This window comes from Patiria miniata, unplaced genomic scaffold, assembly GCF_015706575.1.
Source record: "Patiria miniata isolate m_02_andy unplaced genomic scaffold, ASM1570657v1 HiC_scaffold_1, whole genome shotgun sequence".
Taxonomy (NCBI): domain Eukaryota; kingdom Metazoa; phylum Echinodermata; class Asteroidea; order Valvatida; family Asterinidae; genus Patiria; species Patiria miniata.
In genome coordinates, this window is record NW_024037047.1 from 19,567,803 (window position 1) to 19,582,304 (window position 14,502).

The following is a 14,502-nucleotide window of genomic DNA, read 5'->3' on the forward strand; positions in this document are numbered from 1 at the left end:
GCATTGGCACGATGCACATGCGCGCGCAGTTGCTATAATTCGTCGGATCAGTGCGCGACATCACGTAGTGAGCGACATCACGTAGTGAGAACGTGTCTCGGACGCTGAATTCAGGCTCAATTCAAAACATGATTCAGCAACTTTTGATTTGAAATCGAGATCCTAGAATGTTGTTTTTCTCGAAAAATGCAGCTGAAGCTAAGCTGAAACTTCATTAGATTGGTTGTTCAGCATCCTTCTTCAGATATTGAGCACTTTTGTTGCTTCAAACGAACAAAATACACAAATTACAAATGATGGACTATACCTTTAAGGAGTGCGTCAGAATTGTAAAAGCATAGATGTCAGATGTAACAGGGACAGGAAAAAAATAGTTAAACCCCAAATGTATAGAATGACTTGACTACAAAATGCAACACACTCCCCGAAAGAATTTCTCATGTATTAGACACTGGATATAACCCATTTTGATTTCAACACAAAGAACCATTGATTTCAAACCACGCAAACCAGTATGACACTTCAACAATACATTTTATTTTTTACTTTCAGGCACTTTTCATATACAGGACGGAATATTAAAAATACTGGACGATGTCAAATTGTATAGGCACATATGCATCTATTGATACATCAACTGACCAATCAATTAATTCAATCAATTTAGCCAATCAATCAATTTATTGACAGATAGATCGATCATTTGATGAACCAACTGGCTACCTGATTGATTGATTGATTCCCAATCAAAGAACTCTCCCAGGCCAATTAATTAACTTATTGCAATAGATATGGGAGACTGGTTTTACACAAATGTAATAAAAAAGTAAAACAGTTTACATTTTCATCAAAATTATTCATTACAAATTTATATTTTTCGCCGCTTTGAATGCGGGCAAGTTAAGCCACGATGGCCTTGGTGAAAGGCTAACCCTGGTCAAAACTTTTTTATTACAAATTTGAAAAGAGCACAATCTCAGCATTACTGCTGTGAAAACCGCATGCTGATACCATCTTTAGTTAAAAAATTATGGAAGTCGGAACACCAAGAGATGTGATGCAGTGATGTGATGAAGTCGCCCTATTTTGGCCTGTATCTCCAAGTAAAAATTCCCTACAAACGACTCATTTAGCTTGATCGCATCACATATTTTTTATACAACACCTGAATAAATCCTTGTCATCTGATTGGTCAGAGCCACCAATCGTGTGACTGTGCAATGGAAATCTATTTACCGTGGAATAGAACTTCTATTTTTGTGGTGCTGCGGGGTCGTGGGTTGGGATGAATAATTCAATGATCAACGACCCATAATATTTATAAGTAGCAGGCCAGCATATGGAGCAAAAAATACATCATACAGATCAGGAGAACTACAAAAAATGACTTGAACATGAGCAATGGAATGAATACATGTAGTTTCATTGGGGAGTCAGGTTGGCGTAGCGATACTTTCCTCGCCTTCCACCCCTGTGACCCGGGTTCGAATCCCGCCTGGGCCAATATGTGGATTGGGTTTTCAGTCCCTGCCTGATTCCACGGTTTTTTTCCCCGGAATATTCTGGGCTTTTCCTCCCACCTCTAAAACTGTAACTTCTTCTCATTGTCTTCTCTCCACAGGTTTCTTCAGGCTTGCGAGCTACAGTGCCTAGGGCGCTTTTGAGGAATCCTTGGTTTCATTACCAGAAAGATTAATAATAATAACAAGTATTCTCTACTTCATTGTTTGTGCCGTTCTGTACCTTATGAATACAGCATAGTCATGATAGTAGAAACGTGCATAGTTTCTACCACTTAAATCACCACACAAGTTTTTTATCCAAACTTTATACATCTTTCCTAGAAAGCGTTCTAGGAATGAAAATATTCCTTGTAGTTTACAAGTAATAAATAGTAGTTTTATTACCTTAATAATTTCACATATTTACATATAAATTCTTTTGTAATCGAAAAACAATTTGATTAATGAAATTTTTGTTGCTGTCTGTTCTCGAGTCTGGACGGAACATTAAGGCCAATGTACACATATGCCATTCTGTCGCGCGACTCTGTTGCGCGACAATGTCGCACATTTTTATAAATACAAACAAAGAAGTGTGTTTAAATTTATGCGAGGTCGTACGACTATCCCACTTTGTTTGATTAAAGTCGAAGTGATTACGTGATTCGAAGTCATGGCATACACATTGACCCTGCACCAGAAAAGTGATTATTTGTAAAAAATCGCGAGCATCTATGACACTGCGGCAACGTCGTTGCGACAAAATCGCGTAGGTCTAAATATGCATTTAGCTGGCACCCAACACTGCATAAACAGGCATGAATACAGGTATGATAAAAGCAAGATGAGTACAAAAATGTATACAGTACAAAATAATTTGACAAAGTAAAGGCTAACTGGACGGAATGGAATGAATGTATGAGTAAACTGAGTGGTAGCAAACTGGACGGAGAGCTGAATTACAAAATTAAGCTTCACAATCGACTACAACTTGTACAAGTACTGAACCAGTACATGACGTTTAAAACAGCAACTGACGCCCAAAATGACTGTCAAGACAAAGCACTTTATAAATAGTAATAATTCTATCATGGACGAATTATTAAGGTCATGAGTAACCCAGCTTATGTGAAGACCCACGTTGGAATGACCCAGGTCAAGTGAATATGACCCAGGTCGAGTGAATGACCCAGGTCAAGTGAATGATCAAGGTCAAGTGAATGACTCTGATCATGTGCCTCAGGGTGACCTGCAGCCCCTATGCGTTTCACCTCAATGTGGATGTATTTAACTTTCAATTGACACACAACTATACAGACCCAATTGAACAGTACGATACTTGATCCAAACCTTGTTATTGTTTCACTGTGATCATGAGAAGTCATAGGAGTTATATCGTGGCTCTCTCGACGGTAACGTAGGAGGGCGCTGTAACTGCATTGCTGCTCGCGCCGTGGACGGCCGCGCCAAGCGAGACAATCGATGAGCTAAGTTAGGAGGAGTGTTGATTGATGACCGGATGATGGGCTGATGACGATCGATGTTCTTTGGTTCTGGCATAGCGTGTAATGGATTAATCCTATTCAGAAAAATACAAAAATCAAAGATAACTGTTCTGGTGATGTAAGGTAAAAAAAGGTAAAGGGGACGAACCTGTGTTCACAGGAACGGAGTGCCCATCTCTCTTACGAAGCAATAGGGCCAGACTCGAGTCCATGAAATGCTGCTGTGGGGGGATCGCCACACCTCCTCCACAGCGAGTCTGTTACCTTCCCAGCATTGAATAATGCCGGTATCCATTTAACACCTTGGTCAAGAAGAATAATTGAGGTAAAGTGCCTTACTCAAGGGCACAACATGCATGGCCACGGCGGGACTCGAACCCACAACCTCACGCTCATGAATCCTGTGCTCTACCGCTAGACCACACGTGCCCTTGTCCGGTTATGTAATCAGTTTTAAGTTTTTTATCTCGTTTTGTTCATTAGAGAAAGGTTAACAATTGCATTGAGGGAATTATTTGCAAGTACTGAGTGATCAAGTTTCCACTTACTTGAATTTTCTGGTGCCAACGATAGGTCCAGAGAGTGGTCTATTCTCTAATGGGATGATTGGAGGCGGTGAGTAAGGCATCGTTGCTGGACTTGTCTGTCCTGAATCACTAGGATCCATCTCATCATCCATGGATAAATGCATGTGTTGAAGACGTTGATCTAGGCCTTGGTGCTCCTCAAAGGAACGAGCTCGCACTCTCCGGGATCGGAAATCATCTGCAACGTGGAGAGAGTGCTACACAGTTACAAATCAGAAACCGATTGGGAACTCCAGCTCAATTTGGATTCATTCAATCCTATAATACGAGGCCAATCTGGCCAACGTTTAAAGTACTCTTCAACAAATTTGATCTTTTACATTAATACATTTTCAACTTGTACGATATTGTTGTGAAATTACACAGACTTTATTGCTCATCGATTACTGATTCATAGCTGGTTGATTAGTGGTAAATAATCCTCTGAATCACTTACGCAGCGATGACTTGTGCGTGCGCTTTTAGCGCAGAGCGCCTGCCCTCTTTTGACAGAGCGCGTAACGTTGTTTTGCCGCGCTACACGCTACCTTACATTATAGAATTGTATCATAAATATTATGATTAGAATGTTCGATTGTTTATTCCATTGTAAACACTGTGTTAAATACGTACAGCTTTACAAGAAAGGAAATATTTCGTTGTTCTGATTCTATAACATACATCTAAGCGTGTAGCGTGGCAAAACAACTTAACGCGCTTCGTCAAAAGAGTGCGCTAGCGCGACCAAACAAGTTTGCGCTGCTTACATGCGTTTCTCATTTACACGCAGCAAGAAATGAATCGTCGCTGCAGGTGCTCTGCGCTAAAAGCGCACCCACAAGTCACCACTGCGTAAGTAATTTGAAGGATTATTTACCATTCATAAATACCTCAGACAGTTTAGCTATTCCTATTGGTCGAGAGCCCGTCACGTGGCCGGTCTTAAACGGATGATAAAGACATGGCTAGCTGGTCTTAAACACTTTTCCAGTGTCACAATAAAATGTGGACTAAAAAACCAGTGCCTCTTACGGTTTTATTGGTTGAGCGTTCACAATCCTCATGTAGGCATACGCAACACTACAAGCGAGTCAGAATTTGATAGTTCCAAATTCAAACGCAACGCCCCAGGTGCGTTCTGCGTGACATCGCGCAGAACATGCTACGCGCGCGTCAATCTCCATAAAAGGGTTGTTTACATCTTACTCGCCAGCTGAACACTCCATTATTTTGCTAGAGGGATGTTTCAAAAAGCATGAAGTGAACTTGTTGAACAAAATTGGGATTTTTTGAACGAATTATTTGATATTTTTCTACGGATAAGGTATTTATGAATGGGAATAAATATGTGCTCGGTCGGTATTTATCACTCTGTTTAATACCGCTTAGAGTCTGGGTGCTGATAATTACCCTCGCCTCCGGCTCGGGTAATTATCAGCACCCAGACTCTAAGCGGTATTAAACAGAGTGATAAAAACCTCCGGAGCACACATTTATTCCCTTAATAATCAATTAGCTATTAATCAATAATCGATGAGCAATAAAGTCTGCAACCCTCTGAAACAAGGCTCTTTGTTTTGGTCACAAACAGATCCGCTTTGCAAGCAGACTGGCTCCTGGATGGTACATTATTGATACTGATTGTGAGGCAGGAACCAGCCTACCACTCGAGAACACAATTATTGACTAACAGCGAATAATTCCAAATTGTAAAGTAATAATTCAATAACTAAACATGGGCCGATTTCTTTTTCTTTATGTTTAATTTAAAAGTGAATAACTTTTGTACATTGCTAGAAAAATAGGACTTTAGAAAAAGAATCTATTTTTTTTCAGGAAGAAACTCGAAAACAGCATGGGGAATGCAAGATTAAGAATAACTCCATTTAGTTTTGACATAAAAGCTTGGGAAATATTGTTGAGCCAGAGATGAAGGTGAAACTGGAGATGAAGTGGACGTTTTGAAACTCTAAGATCCTGCAAAGTAATTCACATTTATTGACAATGAGTGTTCTGCATTACACCTTTAGGTCCATAGCAAAGGTATTACCGTGTCTATCCAACTTACTGGCTGTCTTAGGTCTGACTGCTCTTCTCTTCGGCGCTTGCGGGATTCTTGGAGATGCAGAGCGAGGTGGTGTGGGTTCCCGATCCAACCCTCCTGATGCTAAGGATTCTGGGTAATCTGATGTAGGTGATGGGGAGGCATCGAGTCCGTAATCTTCGTCATAACCTAGGTCGTTGTTGTTGGAGAAGTAATCTTGATGAGTCTTCATGTTATCGTCATCGTCATCGCTGTGATGAATCTTCAAGATCTGGGGCTCTGATTCCTTGATGCGAGCCAGTATTTTTCTACGGAAAAAAACCCATAATTAACCATAATTACAATTCCTTGTTTGGTTAATTATTCAGTGCTAATGGTTTACTCTTTAGAAGACTGTTACAATGTACAGGTTAATTTCAATTACAGAATAATAATAATAAAAATAATAACAATAATGTGATGATTATAGCGCTTTATACCGAAAGTTTAAAAGTGCTTTACAATATTACCCCTGTTCATCAGGATTAAACCATTTTTCTGCAGCAGCTCGAGATCAGCACAATTTGGTCTCTACCTTCACAGGTACCTATTTATACTCCTGGGTGCAATTGTAGAACAGTGTCTTGCCCAAGAACACAAGCACCATGTTCCCCATCAGGGTTCGACCACTGTAACCATTGGACAACAGCGCCCCACGAAAACTTGCTATTTTAAATTTTTGTTCAAGTGTTTCTCCCACTAACTTACGCTTCGTGTTGTTCCTTCCATTCCTTCAACTCTGCAAAGATATCTTCTTTACTTTTCCCGTCATCTTCTTCTTCTAAGATGTAGGAATGCTCGGGTTGATGTTGGAACATTGAGAAGAGACTTGGTGCCTGGAAGGCCGTTACTGTGTCCTAGAAAATCAAAATTAATCATTCAATAAGATAGAAACGGTTTAAAGACTCATATAAATTTCCATCGATATTTCATACATTTACGATGCAGTTCCTGTACTTTTGTGTCTTTACAAACCCTGTACATTTTAAAGTGGTTATAGCAGCATCATCAAGGGAATAATGATCACTTCAGATACACTTGTAAAGTATTTAGGATTCCATCAATAATTTCCATGTTCGCAATATGCTGTCTCTATTTAGGCCAAAAAAAAAAATAGTCGGTGGTTGGTCTGCGCGTGCGTCGATTTTAATCATGCGCGTCAAGCTTTTTTTCTTTCAAATTTTCCTCGGTAGCTTCAACAGCAATCTCGATTGCCTCACCACCTCCAATGTTTGTACCAAAGAGCACCAAGGAATGGGGAAAGTGCACCAAGGCAAATGATCGAGGGTACCAAGGCAAATTATGGAGGACACCAATGTACATGAAGACACAACAAAAGCAAAATAGTACCCAACTTGTCTGTACAATCCAAGCTTAAAAAAAAAAATTGCCAAAACGAAAAAAAAAAACATCGCTTCGCCGCATCAATTCCGGAACTTTGGTCTGACCAGAGACCGACTATTTTTTTTTTTGGCCTTAGCTTTAAATTTGTTTTTTTTTATGCTGAGAAAAAAAAAAAGTCTTACCTTATTGTTTCTGCGCCTATTCCTGAGCGCTCTGACTGGGTTACCACAGATCACTCCCCCACTGCCATGTGTCAGATCACTGGCATCTTCCTGCGTTGGGTGGATGTCTGAACCTGCAGAAACGGGAAATAATAACGCATGATTGAACTTGAGGCTGTAACCAAATCTCTTATCTACACCTGTCATCTAGGTCTTTGAAAATGACAACAATCATAGCCATAGCTACAGAGGCCTATTTCAGACATGGCTTATAGGTAGGGGCGGGCTGACGTCATCCGATGAAAACATCTGCCCATTCGCATACCAGTTTTTATCGGTTGCTATGTGTTATCATTCAGAACTCCAGACTCGAGAACCACTGAGTCTCATGAACATAGGTCTGGGAGCTAGATAAGCCAATGTAAACAATTCCCGGATGTCTGCGTCCACCTACATACACGATGTGCCCAGTCTGGTACCCTGATGTTGCCAGATCTACTGCCCAGACTACTCCCTGATCTACTTCCACACAACCCATGCATTAACAGTCCAACTTGGAGAAGAATACAAAAGGGTCTGTCCACACTAACGGTTACAACTTATAACTTTATGGGTGAGACATGGGAGGTGGATTTCAAGCAGGTTTTTTTGCTAATTTTTTTTTAAAAACATTCCTGTATTATCCGTGATTGCACTGATAAATAATGAGGCTGATTCACTGGATATGTAGGAAATTACTTGGCCCTCAATATTCAATGAAGAATTAGTATCATTCAACATTAAAGCAACCTGTTAAGTATTAATGAAATTATGATGCGACTCGATACATGTTCATAACATGGACAGAAATGTGTGACATAATTTATGTCCCTGTTATGAACATGAAGTCTTGAAGATGTGTACACTCTGTAGTTAAAAATACCTAGAGGTTTAACCTGAGATTGGCCAGTGGCAATCTCTCAATGGGTAGCTTTACAGTAGGAACAAATTGGGGTTAATTCATGTATTTTATTTACTGCTTCCCACCACTTAAAGATGAAATGTCTGTCCATGTTATGAAGGTTAAATCTTGAAGATAATCCTCTGTAATTTCTCGAAACCTGAGAAATGTATCAAACTTGTTGGTGGGCAATGTTCTTACCAAGATATTGGATGAAGAAAGACAGAAAATTTAACATATTACTTCATGTATCGACTCCTGTCCATGGTTCCCTCTAAATAGCACACTTTTGTAACCGTTAGTGTTGACCGACCCAAAAGTAAACAACCAATAACTCGAGGTTGAACCCCATGGTACCCTACACAACATGGAGGTAAACCTCACGTGACCACCCGTTCTCCTTTGCATTCTCCCTTACCTCCTGTATCTGGTCTCTCTCCTTGTGCTGTTCCTGGTCTTCTACCTGAAGCTGTACCAGGTCTAGTACCCAGACTACTCCCTGGTCTACCACTAGATGATCCTGGTCTAGCTGAGCCAGGTCTCCGTCTTGAAGCAGAGGATGGTCGGGCAGTTCCTGGCCTACTCTCTGTATTTGTATGAGAAATCGATGAATGTTTAAAATGTAGAAAATGGCCAACCACTCCGTAAAACTATTTGTCATATGATTTCACACTGTCACGCTAAGACGCACTGCAGACAAGTCTTGTCCTGTTTAGTGAACAAAACCAACTCCCCCACTCTCCCACCCCCCCCCCCCCCCAAAAAAAATCACCTCAAACCGTTTCACCTGTTTAACATGAAACAGGTGTTTGGCAGATGGGCGACTTTGCTTTGCACGTTATTGGGAGCAACACGACACTGCAAACTTGCAAACTGTTATAAGTTTGGAAAACTCTACCGAGACAGTAAGTAGCAATCACTGCACTATGATGTTACCTTCATTGTGCTTCAATGTTTCTTTGTCCTTAGCTTTGGAGGACTGACCACCTACGTTCAATAATAAATTGACAATTCATTTCTTGAATATTGGTCTTTTTTCCTACCGCTGTGTTTGACATAAGCTCATAAAGGGTAAAAGCTCACCAATTTATTAAATTCACATCCTTCCCCACAAAAAAAAATCCCATCACACAAAACAGTGAATTTAATCATTAACCCTAACCCTCCTCAATTCTCCAAAATCAACCAGGACTGAGGCTGAATGGCAAAACAATGTCAGTTGATTTTGGAGGATGCATTTTGTCGAGTTCGTAGGCTGTACCCAGCATTGTTCATGTTCAGCCAAGCATAACTGAGGCCCACATGAGTTGGATATCATTCACACTGCTTCTGGATATCATTGGCAATGCCTCAACATATCGACAGTGATTGTTGGGGGATTTTGAAGGATGAGGCAATGGTCATCCCTCCACTGAACAAATTCAAGAAATAGCAAATTGATTTCGGAGGATTGAGGCTGAATCCAAGTTTTACACGGTGGCAATTGGGGGATTTTGAAGGATTAAGGATGCATCTTAGCCAACATGCGCTGGGCGGTTAAGGTCACTTAAAAAGTATTCTTAATATCAACACAGGCAAGTTTATCTTTCAAATAAGATAACTGACTTGAATATTAAGTACTGACCTTCGACCTCTAGCTTTTCATTTGACCCCTGATCTTTGATAGCCTCATTAACCAGCAGCCATTCCATACTGATGTTTGCTGAGGTTCTGCCCAGGCTAGATGGCACAATGGATAGAGGATCATCATCAAGTATCTTGAGTTGGGGAATGGCCTTGGATGTTGCAGCTCGGTAGTCAAAGTCACCGTCTTTCTCCTGTTGAAAAGAAGAGTTTTACTTCATAAAACAGTGAAAGAGTATTCACAGGAGCAGTGCCAGTATGTAAACAACAAACCAGCTAAGCAATCAACCAACTAACAAACCAACTCATAAACAAAGGGATCAGTCTTATTTTTGTCTGATAAAGTCACACTAGAAACGCTTAATGCCTGAAATCCATCCAGAAAATTTACCCACTTGCTAGGACCTCAACCAAATTAATTGGCTTCAGCTTGTTACAACATATCTGTCAAGCCTATATGCACGGCTAAGGCTACTTCTCAAAGATGCTTGTGTCAATGTAAGCTGTAGCCACGTTATTTGGAGGTAGACTTGGCCAGGGTGACCATAAGGTCATGACTAAATTCTGCTAAATGCACTTCAAAAATCTGCCAGGTTTATCAAAAATCTGCCAAATTCCCCAGAATTACTCGAAATACACTATAAACCTTGAAATCACATGCAGATGCTGTAATATTGCCCTAATTATTGTTCAAATTACATAATAAACAATCTATAGCCACATACAGATAATATGAAATTGCGTAAACCGGGCAAAACGCAGTTGCGTCACGACGAAATCCGGTGGATCCCAGTGAACTTCAGCAACTACACCAGGCAACCTGTCCTATTTTGCAAGGGTTTGTTTGAAAAGATTGAAGCTTTTGTAAACAAATGTACTATTTTTTGTCAAATGTGCTGTTTTTCTGTCAAATAACCATTTTTGCAGAATTCTGCCGGAAATCTGCCAAAAAAAATCCATTTGCAAATTTTCTGTCAAACTCGTTTTTTAACAAAAAAATCTGTCAAACTTAGCCGAAAATCGGCTAAAACCAAACGGTCACTATGGACTTGGCTTACCTTATCATAGTCAACAGAGGGCGCTTGACACACTGGGTTTCCTTCTAACGTCAGAGTGTTGAGTTTTGGACATAAACTCAGGAACTCAACTTGAGACATGTCATTAATGCTGTTCCTGCGTACAAATAGTAACACGTTAACAAAACAAATAAATGTATACATTTTTACCAATTTGACACAACTTCTGAAATTTACATGGACTGATGTCCTTCTTTCCAAACATACCCCTCGAGATCCAACAACTGCAGGCACTCCAGCATACTGCAAGGACTAAGATCCGATATGTCATTATATGCTAGGTACAGCTCCTGCAAAAATGAAGAGAAAAGAGAAAAAAATGTAACCAATCTAAGAGCACAAAGGTTAGTTGAACACACTTCCAAGTATTTATTGTAATGGAGTATTCCCGTCCGTCAATTTAACAGTGCCTATTCCATCTAGGTCACACAATGAACACCGAGGCATCCATAGGACCTACCTGAAGGGATGACATGGAGCCTATTCCATCTAGGTCACACAATGAACACCGAGGCATCCATAGGACGTGTAAGTTTTCTAATGAGGTGCCCAAATCCCGCACTGTAGCAATGATGCTGTTACTGAGTTTCAGGTACTTCAGGTTGGGCACCATGGTTCCTGGAAGAGAGATCAAATCAATATAATACTGATCACAAAGAGTCAATTACAAATTCAAGTATTGGTTGAATTTTGTAATTAAATGAGTTCTAAATTGTTACCTCCGCAACTTGAAATTTTCAAACTTCCAGTCACAAAAGGAATCACAAAAGTTCAATAATGACTAACGACTGAAGAATATGGTACATAAGATGGAGAAACTTTGAAGACAAGTGAAAAGTCATTTCTAACAGACATAATTCCTCACCAAAATTCCCCAGACTTGTTTCCGTGGTATCGACCCTCATCTCCAGAAATTTGACATCATCGAGATCATCGACACCCGTCATTTCTTTCTGCGATTACAAAAGAGATTTTGTGAAGTAACTAGCGATACAAAAAAGGACACATAAATTCTTTATTTATTTCAAACATATGTTATTTGCTATCTCTGACACTGCCCTCCTTTTAATTGTTTTCCTGGACAAGCACCATAACCCTAACCCACCTCACTCCTCCAAAATCCTCCTGGCGGTTTTGGAGGATTCTAGAGGATTGAGGATGAATGGTGATTGAATCAAATGAGGATTCTGGAGGATTGAGGATGAATGATGATTGAAGCACATGAGGATTTTGGAGGATTGAGGATGAATGGTGATTGAAGCACAAGAGGATTTTGGAGGATTGAGGATGAATGCATTTTGAGGCAGGACTGTCTGATGATTTTGAAGGATTTGGCGTTGGTTATCCTTCATTTAAACACGAGTGCAAAGTTTTGGGATGAGGAGGATTTTGGAGGATTGAGGATGAATGCATTTTAAGGCAGGACTGTCTGACAATTTTGAAAAATTTAGGCGGAGTTGCAAAATTTTGGAAAATTTTGGAGGATTTTGGAGGATTGAGGATGGTTGTAAGCAACAAGGGCCTAGGGGGTTAGGGTTAACACGCAGGATTTACCATTTTTGCCGATGAGAGGTAGTCTTCCAATAAGAACTCCGTATCTTCTTCCACAGGAATCGGTTGAGGGTTGACAGCTGTGCTGCCAAAATCAGTGATATGTACAGATGCCATGATGGGGAGTGTACGTACACGTACTTCCTTGACAATGCCTGTTGAGAGCATTACAAATAATTGATGAATAGAATGAAATGAAACGAATTATATCGACCTTACTTCATTGATTTGACATGAAAATCATGACGATCACCTCAAGTTGAAGTTACTCACGATAAGTAAAAAATAAATAAAACAGAACTTTTCTAACGTAAATCCAGGTGTTTTTTTAAATGGAGGAGGCAGCCCTGTTTGTTTTTTGCCAAGATGGCCGATATTCCAAGATGGATCCTTTCATTTTCTTGACACTTTAAAAAGTCTTTTGCTAATATGTTTGTGTCCAAATGAGCTGTAAACCTGTTTCACGGCCGGTGACAACAAGTGCCACGCCTGGCCGCACAGCGCACATGCCCTCCGGCCATCACCACTTGCACGCCCGGTGACAAGTGCCACGCCTGGCCACACAGTGCCACCGGTTCCAGCACCCCCCCCAAAAAAATAAATGAACAATAAATAAATAAGTCTATACGTATAAATAATCGAGATGGGGTATGGGTTGTGAATAACGGCAAAACAGCATTTTGCTTTCGGGATGACACTGACAGGTGCCGAGTTGGTCAGGTGCCGAGTTGGAAGTTGTAAAGAGGCAAAATTATAAATAAATGATGAATATAATGAAATGAAGCAAAATTCGGGTGCCGAGTTGGCCAGGTGCCGAGTTGGCTAGGTGCCGACTAGGTGCCGAGTTGGCATGGTGCCGAGTTGGCAAGGTGCCAAGTTGGCAGGTGCCGAGTTGGCTAGGTGCCGAAGTGACCGACATTCGACTTAGCCCGACTGCGTCTGGCCGTACAGTACTATCGCAAGCTCTGTAGTACGGCCAGACGCCCGATGCTTCCAAAAAGACTGAATTTTTTTGGCCGCCGATGTAGCGATTTTGCTACATCTTTCGATCGCGATTATCTTTTCATCCAGGACACAAATTTCCAAAGTTAAGGTTCGTAGTCGTAGAGCAACTCATACCTTTTCGAAAAAAACGTTCTTTGGTCTCAATATTTTCATCCATCTGGCCACAAGACGAATTTCAGTCATCAGATTCCACAAATATCGTCCCCCATGCGATCCTCCATGCGATTTCAAAATGGCGGCCGCGCTGTAATGTATGCATTAGGCGAGCGCGCTTGGGCAAGATAATGAATATGCATCATAGTTTATGACGTATGTCGGACACTCAGCGCGGCTGGCCATACAAACACGAGGTCATGAACTAAATAATGCATATTCATTATCTTGCCCAAGCGCGCTCGCATAATGCATACATTACAGCGCGGCCGCCATTTTGAAATCGCATGGGGGATCGCATGGGGGACGATATTTGTGGAATCTGATGACTGAAATTCGTCTTGTGGCCAGATGGATGAAAATATTGAGACCAAAGAACGTTTTTTCGAAAAGGTATGAGTTGCTCTACGACTACGAACCTTAACTTTGGAAATTTGTGTCCTGGATGAAAAGATAATCGCGATCGAAAGATGTAGCAAAATCGCTACATCGGCGGCCAAAAAAATTCAGTCTTTTTGGAAGCATCGGGCGTCTGGCCGTACTACAGAGCTTGCGCTAGTACTGTACGGCCAGACGCAGTCGGGCTACATTCGACTGTACAGCCATGATTCATGCATGATGATTGCAGTTTGGTTTGTGCATAGCGATGTGCGCGTTGCCAGGAACGCTAACTTCGACCATTCTGGAAAACAGTCAAAAATAGCACTAAATTCAATCTCAGAATACTTAGTTTTAACACTTATATAAACCTTAAATAAATATGATTAAAATAAGGTGCACTGACTTACAATATTATCTACTCAAAGTGAAAAATTGGCGAGTATTGGAAGTATTTTCTGTCTCAATCCAGCAGACCGCGACGCCATTTTGCCTCTTAAAATATTTAAATCGATTGTTTGTCTTTTCGTGTCTCCAGTAAAGAAAACATTAAAGAGATGATTTTCCTCAACAATTCAAAGTTTTTTTCCAACTTTTGATCGTGTTTTCGTTCAT

The 14,502-nt window shown here is 40.6% G+C and overlaps 1 protein-coding gene across 3 annotated transcripts; it reads right to left on the minus strand.

The window, feature by feature from the left end:
* Positions 1 to 1,625: 1,625 nt before the first annotated feature.
* Positions 1,626 to 14,384, minus strand: LOC119724918 (leucine-rich repeat-containing protein 56-like). Of its 3 annotated transcripts, none has more exons than XM_038196247.1 (14): positions 14,298 to 14,384; positions 12,355 to 12,495; positions 11,666 to 11,753; positions 11,261 to 11,418; positions 11,008 to 11,090; positions 10,783 to 10,897; positions 9,726 to 9,918; positions 9,038 to 9,088; positions 8,520 to 8,687; positions 7,183 to 7,295; positions 6,365 to 6,513; positions 5,642 to 5,925; positions 3,556 to 3,772; positions 1,626 to 3,081 (listed from the first exon to the last, which is right to left on the minus strand). In XM_038196247.1, exons 2-14 carry the CDS (start codon positions 12,466 to 12,468, stop codon positions 2,874 to 2,876), a joined length of 1,941 nt encoding a protein of 646 aa, XP_038052175.1. In that variant the 5' UTR covers positions 12,469 to 12,495; positions 14,298 to 14,384; the 3' UTR covers positions 1,626 to 2,873. The 3 variants fall into 3 exon arrangements, with proteins under 3 accessions (XP_038052175.1, XP_038052167.1, XP_038052184.1); XM_038196239.1 differs by having other exon boundaries at positions 12,355 to 12,506; XM_038196256.1 differs by lacking the exon at positions 9,038 to 9,088 and having other exon boundaries at positions 1,627 to 3,081; positions 12,355 to 12,506.
* Between the last annotated feature and the right edge of the window lie 118 nt (positions 14,385 to 14,502).